General features: G+C 36.8%; 1 protein-coding gene across 1 annotated transcript in view; it reads right to left on the bottom strand.

Moving 5' to 3' along the window:
- FAM241A (family with sequence similarity 241 member A) overlaps nucleotides 1–15,723 on the bottom strand; it is a 34,627-nt gene extending 18,904 nt beyond the window's left edge. The window contains exon 1 of the mRNA XM_057706708.1: nucleotides 15,405–15,723. Coding sequence (XP_057562691.1) covers nucleotides 15,405–15,569 — 165 coding nt within the window. The 5' untranslated portion in view covers nucleotides 15,570–15,723. The remainder of the gene's footprint in view (nucleotides 1–15,404) is intronic.
- Nucleotides 15,724–15,932: the final 209 nt, after the last annotated feature.

Here is a 15,932-nt window from a genome sequence, read left to right on the forward strand (position 1 = left end):
TATTCTTAAGGTTAACCAAGATTCATAATCCCAAATGCTTGCATCCATATATCTAAGTACAAAAATGGATTTCATACTGTAACATACTTTCATTCCTAAAGCAAAAGAAGCAAAATAGAGGTCTTGATTGAAACTGGAACATTTGCACACTAGGTAAGTCACACTTCCTTTTAAGACAAAATCAAGAAAGGCAAAGATATTACAAAATCAGAGACTCCTGTCAGAATCTGAAGCACTAAGTAGGTGAGGACTGATTCTTAAAAGCACCAGGTCTATCACTGCTGTTGCTTGACCATACCTATGGAAAGAATCATCAACATTTGTGACTTTGTGAATGCCCCCTTTTAAAATTAAATTTTATCATAGAAGTTTTAAGTTTGTACCTAGGCTAAGGAAGTGTATAGCTTTATGAAAGTTTGAAAATTCTACTTGCTTATGCTATTAAATATCTCTTCCATATTATATTTGAAGAGTTAAAGATAAATATGGCTGGAATGTGTATAACAGAACTAGGCAAAAAATATGAATCATCCTTGTTAGAAATGAGTTGCCTTTAAAGTTAGCTTTTTATAATTAATTTCTTACTAAGATCTACAATGGGATTTTGTCTCACATAAAATTTAACAGTACTTATGAATGGGACAATTTTTTAAAAGCTATGAAAATGCCACTCACATAACAATGTTTGGGAGTTGTTTATTGTGTTCTGTACAATAACAGCTTCTTGTTTTATATACTGCACTTTTTGTCCAATCCAGTGACTTTCCTTTGTATTCTGAAATAACCACTGCAGTGCAATTCTTATGAAGTGAAATGCCTGTTGAGTTATCAATCAACCATTTGGACTAAGTGGGAAAAATATTAATTGCCTCTCATTATTTATGACACTAAAGAATCTGTAGGAATCTAGTCTTGTAAATAAAAGTATGTGGAATCATGAAATTTCTTATGGAAGAAAGTCTTTGAAAAACAGTATATCTATATAAAGCCACCTTATTTATAATGGAATATATTAGTTATTTAATTTTGGGTGAATAGTGATATAGTGAAAATGACAAGTTTTCTGCCTACTGTAATAAAGTCTGTAGTCATGTTCTAAAAAGTTACAATCCTCTCCTCTCATGTTTTGCACCTGCATTTTATGCAAGATGTGTTGTGACCTACTTGTGGCAAGCCTGCACAGACCTGACTGATTTGCCAGACTGACAGCTGCTTACTTTCAGGAAACCGCACTCTGGCTCTTGGTGTGTCGCGTCCTCCCTGAGTACCATGAACCTTTGATTACTAAACTCTAACTCTGATAATTCACAGTCCTTAACTCACAGAATAGTCTGGCTTGCAAAATAAATCCTTTAGTCAATTTAGTTCAATTCAGTAAATAATAATTGGATGCCTACCATGAGAAAGGTAAGTGCTGTGAGGTACAGAAAGCAAATAACCTACACTCCTTGCCATTAAGCAACTTAATGTAAGGAAAGATTCGTATTCAAATCACCATATTCAAACACTGCTGCACTCTCCCCTAACAATTAAAATGACCCATACTTTTATAAAAGATTCATAGTCTTCTGATCTTTCTCAGCTCAGGCAACTTTTCAGATTTCTAGACTTGTATGCTCAATTGCATATTCAACATTTCCATGTAGATATCTTAGAGGACCTCAAATTCAACATGCCCTGTACCAAACTCATAATCATCTGTCTTAAAATTGGTCTTCCTCCAGGGGTCCCCTACCTCAGTGAATGGAACAACCCAGAGGTAAAAGCAAGAAGCCTGCTAGTCATTCTAGATGTCTTTACCACCTTTGTCTTTCTCGGTCTACTTTTGCAGGCTCATTTCTGAGTGTGTGTTGGAACTTCTCAGGGACTTATCTGTAAGCCTTCTTCTCTTCTTACTCTATAGCCTCTCTTCATGGAGCTTTCATGTACTCTAATGATTTTATTAATTCTTATATGGTTTATATACTGAAGACTCTCACTTTTTAAATCATACCCTGGCCGAGAGAAAATTATTAGTGAAATATTTTTAGTTTCTTCAGAAAAAAAATTCCTGTAGTTTTGATTGCTGCCCCCATTTTTAAATGGAATCCTCTCCCCATTTTATTTGCTTGTTAGCTATTTGTTCATAAACTTATTAAACACACATATTCCAAGCATTTTCTCCTCACAAAAATACCATAAAGTGGCCATTAGTCGACTCTAGAGGTCAAGTGATTTCCGCAGAATCAGACAACCAGCCAGAATTTGAGCACAGGAGTCTTCTGACTATGAATTCTGAGCTCTTTCCAATAAACTGCACTGTAGACCTCTAAATCCCTTATTTAGTACAAAGGAACTAAACCAGGTATAAGAAAAATATTTAAAAAAATTCTTTATAAGGTGTGATTACATAGTACTCCTTAAGAAATATACTTTTAAAAAGATTGTCTTTAATTAATTTACTTAAATCCATAATTAATTTGGTTTTCTCTCCCATCTTTCCACAAAGGATTTGAATTTGCTTACAGTAGGAATAAATGAATAAACCAGTAAGAAAATACAGAAAACTGGAACGGGGGATGGGTGAGAAAGAATTGAGAGTCTAGACTGTGGAAAGATATGTTACCATGATTACTAAGACTGAGCCTCAAATTTGGCTCTACCCTCCAGAGAATCAAAGCAAAAGGAGGGGCACAGCCAAGTGATTCTCACTTCCCTTAAGTCTCTGCTCAGATATTACCTTAGTGAGCCCTTACATAATCATCCTGTTTAAAATAGCATCCCACTAGACACCTAGTTTACATTTGGTAGTGTATATATGTCAATGCTACTCTGTCACTTCATCCCAGCTGCCACCCAGCGTCCTCAAGTCTGTTCTCTACGTCTGTGTCTTTATTCTTGCCCTGCCACTAGGTTGTTTAGTACTGTTATTTTTTTAGATTCCATACATATACGGTAACATATGGTATTTGTTTTTCTCTGACTTACTTCACTCTATAGGACAGGGAGATCAACTCGATGCTTGGTGGTGACCTAGAGGGGTGGGATAGGGAGGGTGGGAGGGAGGCTCAAGAGGGAGGGGATATGGGGATTTATGTATAAATACAGCTGATTCACTTTGTTGTACAGCAGAAACTGGCACAACATTTTAAAGCAATTATATACCAATAAAGATCTCAAGGAAAAATAAATAAATAAATAAAATAGCATCTCTACCCCATATGCATACTTGCTATCCACCTTCCCTACTTTTATTTTTTTCCATAGCATTTATAACCCGCTGACATACTGTTCATTTATTCATCGTCTCTCTCTCCCTATCACAATGCATGATTAATGAGAGGAGGGATTTGGCCTGTTTCTGTTTGTTTCTTTGCATCCTGGTGCCTACAGCACTGCCCTGGAAATAGTAGGAGCTCAATAAATGTTTTGAATGAATGAATTAAAAGCTACCAAGAAAATAAGGAACAAAAACTAAATAATAATTGATAAATAATAAATAATGAATACAAACAAATAATAAATACAGAAAACCGTCCATAAAACAATGACTATTATCAGCTGTTAAAGCAACTTATGTTCCATATGATACAAATGGGTAAAGAAATAATTTTAGTATATGGCCAGGTTGTTTGCACAACTGAAGTCTTAACTTAGTAGCCTAATATAGGGTGCTCAAAGACTGATTTCCAAATACTTATTTAAACTCCTTTAAAAGGAAAATACTATCATTCAGAAATGGCAGGATCATTATATAATTTTTATGATATCACTTAAATAAACTTTACATACTGAATGATAAAGTTTAGTATTTAATTTTTTCTTCATATATTTATTCTCAAGTGTTTTAGAGAGTATTTTTATTGATACCAAAAATGGTTATAACTAACTGGTTAATTCTCTATGAAGAAATCACTTCATTCTTGCCCTTCGTTAAAATTAAAAGCTTAAACTAAATATACTTCTATACTCCCGTGAAACTCCTGAGTAGACAAAGTTGCCTGTGAAACCAATAACCATTCAACACGTGGAGAAAGTACGCTAGGATGCTAGGAACAAGCAATTGGGATTCGTGTGCTGAATGAAAACTACACATGGATATGGAATCCTTGGAGCAGCCATCTTGTTCTTCTCTAAATTTGTTTTTAGTAGTTATCTTAGTATCAGATTAATTTTAGTTATATAACTCAACAGAACTTCAAATATAAATCAATCCTTGCTTTTCACGTGCATATGTACACTGAATGTATGTATACAGTGCTACCATAGAAGAAGACTAGAATAGAATTAGTCTTTTCTAGCAGCATGAGACATTGTAAAGGGAGAGATCAAGCACCCTCACTATCCACAAATTAATCTACTCTGTGTAGCAAATTTTAGAAATTTCTTTCTTTATAAGAAAACTAAGAATAAGCAAAAAAAAAAAAAAAAAACAATGGGTGTCTCCATGGGAAACTGTGCGTTCTTCAGAATACTACTGTTTGGTCTTTGTGACTTTTGAGATATTTTACAAGTCTGTAAATTACAGATAACCAATAGCAATGCAAAATAATTCTTATCTATAGACAAGCAAACAAATTCTGTTCTAGTAGAGTTTCAACTGTCTTCCCTCCCCGCCTATGGAAAAAGCCAGTCTCATGGCCATTTGTAAATTCATTTCAACATACCTTTTGACCACCTACATTTCTGATGTTTCCTTTGAAGCAGCTGTAACATTTGCCTGGTGCCCTCATTAATGATGAGTTAAAGAAACTCCTTAACGTGTTCATTTTATATTTAATGGGCACTATAATTTTACCTCTTTTTGAAAATTATCTTTTAACATTTTGCCATTATGGAAATGGCTGATCTGAATTTTAATCTATGTTAGCTTTGGGTTTCCTTTACTATCTTTCCTATGTTTATTTCAAGAAAAATTAAAAACAAAATTGCAAGTTTTGACCAATTATACAAATTAATGGCAGTTAGTATTCCCAGATTCTATGTTTGTTAGCCTTTCACCTTCTTGATATTGCAGTGATTTTTAAACACAGCACATCAAGGAACACAATCCTTGCCTATATTCTTACAAACGTTTTACAGGAATCTTTATTTTAGCTCAATGCACAAACTAACACCACTTGTTTCTTTTGTGTTGATTCTGACAATAGAGTATGTTCCTGTTATACACAAAGTCCTCTCTCTCTTCAAAACTAAATTTTGTTATGAAAGTTTCCCCTGGGAAGCCACACTGCTTTAGCAAAAACAATCGAGTTTTTACCAGCAGCGTCATTTTAGATAGAAATTTTTATAGATGCTATACTACCTCAAAGATGCCAAAATAACTGTCTGAAGCATTTGCCATATGCAATCTCTGGTCTCATGGAGATGATGTTTTAGTGTGAGCCTGTGAAGGAGAGAGTGGGAAGTGGCAGAGAATAAACTTGTTAACAAACAAATAATTTCAAATAGTGTGAGAGCTATGAGGAAAATAAAAGAGTAATGTAAGAGACGAAGATGGGTGAATTGGAGGCTCTTTCTGTATATTAGGCAGAGCTGAGATCTCAGAGGGGTTATAGTTAAGCTGATGATCTGAAGATCTGCCAAGGGAAGATCTGGGGAGAGAGTCCAGGCAGAGGCCTTGAGACAGAATTGAGCTGGCTGGGCTAGTGCAGTGATCTTGACCGTGATCCGCAATAAGAAATATATTTTATTTCTTGACTCAGTATATATAAACTAAAGTTCCACAAAATGACATTCATACCATGTGTGATGCATTCTAACAATTTCTTTCCCTTCCCATCCTGTTCACAATCCACTAAATTGATTTCATAGACCAGCACTAGCTTGGTTGTTAAGAACTCGGGCTTCAAGCATGGGTTTGAATCTCAACTCTGCAACTTACTAGCTGTGATACTTTCAATATGTTACCTAATGTCCCTGTGCTGCAGTTTTTACACTTTTAAAGTGAGGGGCAACAGCAGTCTCTACCCATGAAGTTTGAAACCAGATTTCTCTCCAGAAAGACTGAATCAATTTTACTTCTAATTTTATTTTAAGGGTATTGTTATTTCATACTGTTTCTTTAAACCCACACTATTCATCTTTTTAATCTTTATCAATTTGATAGGTGAAATATTATTCCTAATAGCTTTAATTTGCATTTCTTTTATTTCTAGTGAGGCTGGACATGTTTGTTTTCCTCCTCATTGGATACTAAATGTATTTGCAGCTTTTATTTCCTACGAAATGTACAAAAATAATATGTTAAATACAAAATTTTTCTAGGTATATATAGCTTCACCTAACCACAGCATATATAATTTACAACATGTTTATTATTATATTTATAACTTTTGTCATTTTTTAATTAAATGCAAAGTTATAACATTTACTTACACATCTTCCACTAAACTACATATAATCAATAAAGGAAAAAACTTTTGGGGGATGGATACAAATCAATGAGAATATCACCTAGTTCTTGAATTAGTCTTTGAAATTATTACAAATGGAGAAATACTAAAATTTGTATTCATTTTCATTTTAACCAATAGAATTCAATATTTTAAATCATAGTTACAAACAGACAAATGAAACCACCTTCAGACATATCTACCAAAAATATTAAAAGAGTTGCCTACTATAGTGGAAGAGAATGGTTCTTCAAGGAAAAAATAAATTAATTAAATTAAATAAAATTTAATGCTGTGCATGAACTAATAATAGATAACAGGCCATGAAGTGAAGAACATGATTAATTCAAGTTGCATGTTAAAAACTTCTACATTTTGTACTTTCCCTAAAATCTACTTTTTTTTTTTTTTAAAGAGATGAAGTTTCTGGTGACATTATTGAGTACCTTGTGTGTACAGGGCAGTATGCTGCCTGCTACCACAGACAGAATAGTTTTAAAGTAGCCAAAACCAAACATTTTTCCTTAAAAATGACTTTCCTTTTCATTCTCAATTTGTGGCAGTGACAATAGCTTCTGTTATATTTTATTACCTCTGAAAACCATTGATAAGGAATTCTGAATTCAATCAAACTGATGAAATTTGCCAGCCATGGGAAATCAAACAAATTCCCTGCCTCTGTAGATGGTCTGCATACATCCCAGTAAAATTTTGATTAAGAGAGTAAAAGATAAATTAATTGGATTAATTGGAAAAGGGAATAAAAAAATCTCACAGATCATTAGAAAAAATTATATCAAATGGAATATAATAAAAACCACAAATAGATATTAGATATTAAGCATTAGTAGATATTGTTTAGATATTAAGTATTAATAATAATTATCCTTCATTTTCCATAAAGTTCAAAATATTTGCACCATGCTTTCTCTTTGATTAGAAATCTGCTAAGCTCTAGTTGGTGCTATAAGAAAACAGCGACAACAAATAAAGCCAACCATTTCCTCTTCCTAAGCCAAGATAAGGCACAGCTGCCAATGATGTTAAATGGAAAAAAAGAAAAAAAACACTGGATATGGGAAAAATCAGATCAGAAGATAAAAACTATCTTTTGCATTAAGTTAATTAGAAATTCAGTTTCTCTGCTCAAATGAAACTACCCTTTGATTATCTTATTAATTCCCTTAAACACACACACACACACACACACACACACGAACACGCCACACACTTAATGAACCAAAATGTGCCTAGTACAGACTCAAGGTTTTTTGAAGATATGTGGCTGTTACTGCAAGACAAGACTATGACTCCAGAGAAAAAGATGGAAACTAAAGCTAGTGTGGCTAAGGGTTAAAGAAGGTATGAAAAAAGATATAGTTTCTACTTAGGTCTCCTAGGGCAAGGTTAATGTCATGGTACTACTTTTGGTTTTTCCCTTTAAACTTGTTTTACTACTTCTCTGGAATAGTAAATTGGGAATAACTTTTACAGAGGAGGGTGGGTATTTTTCCCATCAAGGATCAGTGATTCGCAACAGAAAAAGAAAAAATCAACTAGAGATCTACGCAAAAGCAACGTAATAATTATTTAGGTTGGTGGGTTAATTTTTTTAAAGAAATATGAAATACTTGTCTGATTTTTTTGATTAGGAAATCAATACTTTGTTCAATAAATAATATTTATTCTATAAATCTGAAAATTACATGTACTAAAAACACAGTTCTATGATGTGGTTAGTTAAGAAGAATAAGAAGAAGGGAACCAGAGAAAAAGATGAGAGAGGACAAGGGTAAAATAGGGAGCTAATATTCACTGAGGACCTACTATATGCTAGGTATTTAATACACAAAATGTTACTGAATCCTTATAAAAACTTTAAGTGGATAGCATTATACTCATTACAATGAGGAAATTGAGTCTCTGAGGGATTACGTTACTAGGATGACAAGGCTAATAAAGTAGTAAAGCCAAGATTCAAACTTAGAACTGTCATACTCCAAAATCTTTTTCATTGCTCCATAATGCTCAGAAGAAAGGAGGTAGTAGGGTGGAGAAGATGTATGGAAAAAAGAGAAAGTGACTGAGATGGGAGGTGGGAAAGAATAAAAGACAACGGGAGAATGAGACCTAGTAGAGATGAAAAAGAGATGGGTAGTAGGACAGAGGGGCAGAAAAAGAATACGAGAGTATATGGCTGTTAGCATAACTGATGCCATCCTGGGCAGAAGCTGCCTGCTAGACAGTTTCTCCTGCCTTCCACTGATCCTACCCAGGACAGTACTATGCGGTAAATCACGTCTCTGTTGTCAAGTGCTTTGTAGCTAACAGATATTGTTTAATAATCATTGGGACCAAATTGGCCTCTTTGCTCTGTAATCCCCAAACAATGATGAAAACTTGCTGACTTATTCCCTGTGTCCACAAGACTAGTTACACCTTCATAAATATTGACTTAGAAACGTACGTTTCCAAGCACGTACCCCCATACCCTAGGTTAACTATAAAACTGTCTCAGTGGCCCCTTGGCAGTGTGGAGTGCAGCTGCAAATGCTTCTGGATCATTGTCCGCCTGATACCACCCTGTGAACAAGCTACCCTATAATATACCGATCCATTAATTATATGGAGTTGCTTGCCTTGTTTTTCAGTCTCAAGATATCTTCTCAGTTTGGTGGGCACTTTCTGTTCCCTCCATCCTCCAACAGAAAAGGAAAGCAAAACATAGAAAGTTGCATATAAGGAGTTGCTGGAAGAAGAGATGCAAGATAAGATCTGCTGGGAGGTTGCCTGTTTGGAATATAGGTGTCAAGAAAATAAACAATTATTACCTATCCATTGGAATATCTATCAGTAGAGTAATTATTCTTGACAACTCAAACCACTGTACTTCTAATACATTTTGAGCAAAGTTTCTCAACGTAGCACTAGTGACATTTTGGGTCAGGCAATGCTTTGCTGTAGGTGACTGTTCTGTGTATTATAGGATGTTTAGCAGTATATCTGGACTCTTCCTATTAGATGCTAATGGTACTGTACCCCCTTAGTCTTAACATTCAAAAATGTCTCCAGACACTGTCAAATGCCCCCCGGGGGCAAAACTGCCCCCAGTTAAGAACCACTGATTTAGAGGTTCCATTCTTGAATAATGATTTAAAAAAATGAACAAAAGATACCTGCCATATACAAAATTATTCCCTGAGTTAGTGACTAGATGCACACTGGAAAAAAATTAGATTAAGTTTAGGGCTGAGTTCATCTAAACTCAAAGCACTTGCTACAGTATTGCTTGCAAACTGCTCTTAAGAGATGTGAAAGGAAATGGGTATAAACAAATATCTATTTTTGAGCTATATAATCTCAGGAAGGAGCAGATTTATCAGATAGTTCTTCCATCATGGGTGAGGGCTCTTTGTATTTCTGAAACAAAAACAAAAACAAAACTGGGTTTGGAGTTTGGAGACCTGGGTTCTGGTGTGCTCTAGTACTAGTTAGTTATAAAACCTAGAGCAAATCACTTGGTGTGGGGAACCAAGGCTTGTTGGCTTCTTACACTTTACCAAGAGTTCAAATATACCCTTCTAGGGAAATAGTAAAATAACTTCCTTATATATACATATATACATCTATTACTGATACTACGTTGAAGGGCAAGTATGGTGAATACTGTGGATTGGTTTGCTTATTATTCCTTTGCCACTCAGGGTGTGGTCCAAGGGTTCAGCATCAGCATCACTTTAGGAGCTTGTTAGGGATGCAAAATCTTAGGCCTCACCCCAGAACAATGAAATCAAAACTTGCATTTTAACAAGACATATTTGTCTGCACATTAAAAGCTGAGGAGCACTATTCTATTCCACCTTCCTCTTAGAGTAGCTTTCTAATTGCACAGTCTGGAAAACTTAAAAATAACATTTCTCAGATTTCTTTTCAGTTAGGGTTCTAGTTGAAAATTAGGTCCAAAAGCTAACCCTTCATGCTTATTATATGCTAGGTACTGCTCTAACACTTTACATACATTACATACATATATATTACAATTCTATGAGGTTGATACAAGTATTATTCCCTTTATACAGATGAAGAAACTGAAGACCAAAGAGGTTAATTAACTTCCCCAAAGGTACAGTTAGTAAGTGGCAGAGTTAGGATTCAAACCTAGGTTTTCTGGATCTAGAATATGTACTGCTGATCATATCTTTAATGACAGATCAAAGGGGAAGCACAAGGCTTGCCTCTGCTGCCATTTTTTTGTTTTTACAGACGATCTCACGGAACATTCTTTGAAAAATGCCGTTATACAGGTTCCTTCACTTATTTACTTAAATATCTATAAGCTAGCGTTTATCTGAAAGTTCCAGCATTGCAAAAGGCAAGAAATGGAAATGAAGCATTACCATATAAAAGGAAGCAAAATCAACATTATCTATAGAGTAGATGATTATATACCTAGAAGATGCAAAGGAATCAAGTCTAAGAGAAACATATTAGTATTAGAATTAATAAAAGAATTCAGAAAGGTAGCTAGTTTAAAACTAACTAAATAAAAACCAATAGCTAGAAACCAGCAGCAACAACGTGATGTGGAAAAAGAAATCCCTTTCACAATGCCAACAGAAATGTAAAAGCTTAATATAGACTTCAGTATTTATAACTACTATAAAGGATTGTAAAGCCAGGGAGAAAGTGGATTATTCAATGATGAGGAAAAAAAAAGATCAGCTCCATACCTCACACAATACATAAAGTCATTCTAAAGAGATTAAATACATAGAGTAAAAAAAAAAAAACTGTAAACACACACATAAGAAAATATTGCTGGATACTTTAATTGTAGGATTAGAAAGAATGTTCTAAACAAATATATATTGATATATGTATGTATGTGTAGGGGGTGTGTGTGTGCACATGTATGAGGGTGTGAGATATATGTGTATGAAATTAACAAAAAATTCCTTTGGCTAATAAAAATTTAAAGTATTTCTAAACCAAAAAAAATCATAAACAAAATTATAAAGTAAATGGCAAGCATGGAAAATAATTATAATCAATGTGAAATATGAGTTTAATATCTTATAATAATGCCAAAAGAAAAAGAAAAAAAATGGTCAAAGAACATGATTAAAAAGAAATATAAATGCTCAATAAATATATGAATGGTTTAGTAAACCTCTCCAGCAGTATCTTACGACAAGATAATTTTTGCATACTAAATTGGCAAAGATTAATCTATAAATTATACTGTTTGTTGCTGGAATGGATGGTTTCCAACTGGCACTCTTACATACTAATGCCAGAAGCATACAATGGTGCAACCTTTCCTGAATGCAATTCTTTATGATGTTTCAAGAGGATTCAAAGAGTTTGATTTATTGACCTAGCTCTTCCACTTCTAGGAATTTATTCCAGGGTAGAACTGTGAGGAACTGTGAGAACAAGATAGAACTTTATAAGTAAAGATTTTCATTACAGTATTATCTATAAAAGAAGTTTGAAGCAACTTAAATATGTAGTATTAGGGGAATGATTATTAGGCATCCCTAAAAATAATTTTTACAAAGAATTTTTGATAATATGGGAAAATGACACAACATGCTAAGTTGATAAAACAAGATACCAAATCCAAATATTACACTAAAACATGTTAAAAAATATGTGTGCATATGAATATATATAAATGTAGCAACATCAAATTTCATATTTTATAGCATAGTATTTCTCAGTGAGATTTCAAATGCTTTCATTTTCTCCTTTAGATTGTTTTATAGTTCTACATTTTCTGAGGTACACATTTTATAACCATAAAGAAAGACCTTAAAGCTAAAAATAATGATTCTAAAGTCAATCCAAGGAGGGTAGGATCTTTGTACGCTCTAAGACGGCAGGGCCATCTCAGGTTATTCAGGTTGTGAAGTTCCACATACATACATAAATGTAATAAAAGGACTGGAGATATTTAACCTTTCAGGTATGCAGCAGGGCAGAGACTCTCTTACATAAAGGGACCTGGCATTCACAGTCATGAACATACTTGGATCATCTCTCATGCACACAGTTACCAACACACATGTAGGATAGCTGTGCCTTTTCCCTTCAGTTCCTTGGGCATTTTATCCCTCTCCCTGGCTTATCTTTCTTAGAGGCCAAACTCCTACTTCAGACTTGACACAGTTCATCTAGGGAAGCTGGTCCAGTTTGTCAAGTTCTCCTTTCCTAGGATACAGGCTGCCTTGTCAATCATCTTACCTGGAAAGATTTAGGTCAGAAAGACAGAGGAACCTTAGTTTTCTCTCAAATGGAGTTGTACTTAAGGATAAACTGTAAAAAAATGATGCTGACAATATCTTAGTTATTAAGAAAACACCTATATAAATACTGTATTTTGGTATTGCATGAAATAAATACCACTTTAATCTGGTATCATAATAACCATGAGCCAAAGATACATTTTGTATAGTCAAAGAGCAAGATCCTTCCAGGTTGAGGGAAAGGTATGAGTTTTTCAGACAGGAATAGAAAGAAAAGTCAGTGAAGGGAAGGCTGTATGTAGAGGAGACTAGTTGGGGAATAGCCAAAGGAAGAAAGCCGCTCCATCAAATGATCAGGTAAGGGCAAACTACGAAGGAACTAGAAATAGAAAGGGATTTAATAGAGAAAATTAGGGGCTGACAAAAATCTTTGAAAGAGCTGGAGGAGCAAAAGTCAGGTGCCTTCTGGAGCTACTGTGTTCAAGAGCACACCACCCATAACCCTGATCCAGATATAAAGGAGCCTCTGCTGCTACTGTTACTACTACCAATTCTCTCTTAACATCCACGAAGCTACTCAGTTTCTGGAACATTAAGTGAGTATAAGCAGAAAGGACATCAGGGTGATAGCCTCTGTCTCATTTCCAGCTAATTAGTTTTGGTTCTGTTTCTCTTATATCATTGCTTCTATGGAAAAGTTCACTTTCAGTTCTAAACAACAAGTTTATAAACCAAGTTTTCAAAAATACTCCATTTGTAATCCATTCATCCTTAAAACAATAAAACACACACTATCCGCCTAAAATAAATAAATAAACAAATAAACAAATAAATAAATAAATAAAACTCCTTAAGATATGTTTTATAGTTGTTAATTTCATTTACCTCTCCCTCAAACATCTTTATATCTCTACCATCATTGCAAGGCAGTGCATACAAATTTTAAATTTCATTTTCAGGACTTGAAAAAAAGCTACATTTATGACCAAGAAATGATTTATCACAAAAGCTTGCTTCTTACACCAATGGATTGGGTAGTATCAATTTTTTATTTATTTTTGACTTCTTTATAAGACGTTCTTCTTTGGTGCTGATACAGGAGGAAATACATATCTCAGGTGTAATTTTCAGTATTGTGTATGTGGACTTAGAGTATATAAATAAATCATGTGATAAAAATAAAATGATAACATTTTCAAAGGAGTACAGGAAAATAAATTTCCATGACATGTAATGAAAGAAGCAGGTATGCAAAGTATATGTTTTCGAGAGTATGTTTCATTCTTTCTTTGTTTCATCCCTTTTCGTTGTACCATAAGCAATTTTGTTAAGACCAGAGCTACTGATGAAAAGTCCACAGAAGCTTAAATGAAGTATTTTACATGCTCCCTTACAACCACTTGAAAATTACTTTGGGAACTTCAGCTCAAATACATATTCCCCTCTCTGCCCCAGGGAGTTCCTGTTGCTATTTCTTCACTTTTCCAGTTGAACAACTAAAGTAAAAGGAAACAGTTCTTTAGGTACTGAGTCATGGTACAGTTAAATGGAGGAAAACCACCAGGAAAGCAATCAGGAAGATCTCCTAGCTACCAATTATTTGCTTCAGTCACCATCTCTTATATTGTCAAAAGAATGAAAAATTACACTTCCACATGGTGAGCAAACCTAATGCTAAGGCATATTTTGTGCATGACACACGGTTATTTCTGTTTTCTAAACCCAAGGCTGAGACACTAGAAGTTATACTTTATCTATTAATGCATTTAGTGATGATGCTGGAGTTTGTAAAATGCGACAAAAAGAACAGATGCTGAAGGATAACGAGAGGAGACGGGTATCAATGGATCTCAACAGTATACACTGTAATAAAGACAATCATTTTAATTCTTGCTCTTTAATGTGATTCTGAAGGCTAGCTTATCTCGGGTATTTTTGAAGGTCTAATTACTGTATTTGCTGGTGAAAATTCATCCCACGTATAATTCAATTTCTTTTATTAAACTTCTGAATCTCAAAGGTAAATGATGTCTTCTAATGCCTATCATCACACACTTAATTTAGTGAAAACAAATTCAGAGAGTTTCAAAAATTACCCAACTTTTCTTTTCCCTTGTTATAGCTGGACTCACACTTTTTTTCCCCCATTGGTATCAACCGAAAGCAATTTTCTTGCTTTTTCAGTTTTTAAATGAAGTTTAGATCTCCTTTGTGTTCATGTGAAAAACTTGCTGTCGGAGAGTCCCTGTCAAGACATCTATTGTAATACTCGCTCCTACACATGCCTTCAGATACTGATTGCGTGTCTAGAGAAATACACCCACACCTTACAGAGGCGCTAGGTGTGGGTTCAGAAACGACAAGATGGAAGGCGGCAGGGGAGCCGCTGGCCCCGAAAACACAGCACCGGGGTACGAACTCGAAGTTGAGGAGTGTTTACATGCAAGGCTTTTAGATAAGTGACCGTTGCGGAAGGCACTTCCACAGACCCCTGGGCTCCGGCCTGAGAAGCCTCTGCCCGACGGGTGGGTAAGGGCGGCGCTGACCCCGCCAGGCACGCGACTCCGGGCCGGCACTTGGCAGCGCACACGCGCGACCCCGCGGCCCAGCCCCGAGCGCGCCGTCCAACCGCTCTCCGGGGAGGCTTCCCCGAACGCCGCGGCGACCAGCGCCCCACGCCCAGCACAGCCCGGGCGCCGCCCGCCCGCCGGGCCACTTCCCTCCGCCGCCGCCGCCTGGGGCTCGGGAAACCGGCCGGACCGCGCCGCCCCTCCTCTCTCACCTGCTCGTGCTCCTCCTGCGGCCGCCGCCCGCGCCGCCGCGGGCTCGCCCCGGGCTCCGGCTCGGTCCCCGCCGCCGCCCGCTCCGCCAGCGCGTCCCCGTCCTCGTCGCGCTCCCCGCCGCTGCCGCCGCCGCTGCCGCCAAGCAGCTCCCCGGCCGAGCACATCCCGCCGCCCGGGACGGCCGCCGGAGGGGCCAAGCCGCGAAGCCGAAGGCAGCGACCGCCACCCGAGGGCCGCCCTGGGATCGGCCGCGCTCGCCGCTGACAGGCGCCTCCAGAGCGCGACCCGGCGGCCGGGGCGCCACAAGTACCAGCCGGGCCCGGCCCCTCCTGTCACCGGCTCGCCCCGCCCTCGGCCGCTGGGGCGGAGCCCACCCGGGGGAGGGGCCAGGGCAGGGGCGGGGCCAACGCTGTGTGTGTGTGTGTGTGTGTGTGTGTGTGTGTGTGTGTGTGTGTGTGTGTGTGTGTGTGTGTGTGTCTGTCTGTCTGTCTGTGTCAGTCTGTCTTACGCGTGGGGGGGTGTGTTCG

The sequence above is a fragment of the Hippopotamus amphibius genome, chromosome 13 (genome assembly GCF_030028045.1).
Source record: "Hippopotamus amphibius kiboko isolate mHipAmp2 chromosome 13, mHipAmp2.hap2, whole genome shotgun sequence".
Lineage (NCBI taxonomy): Eukaryota > Metazoa > Chordata > Mammalia > Artiodactyla > Hippopotamidae > Hippopotamus > Hippopotamus amphibius.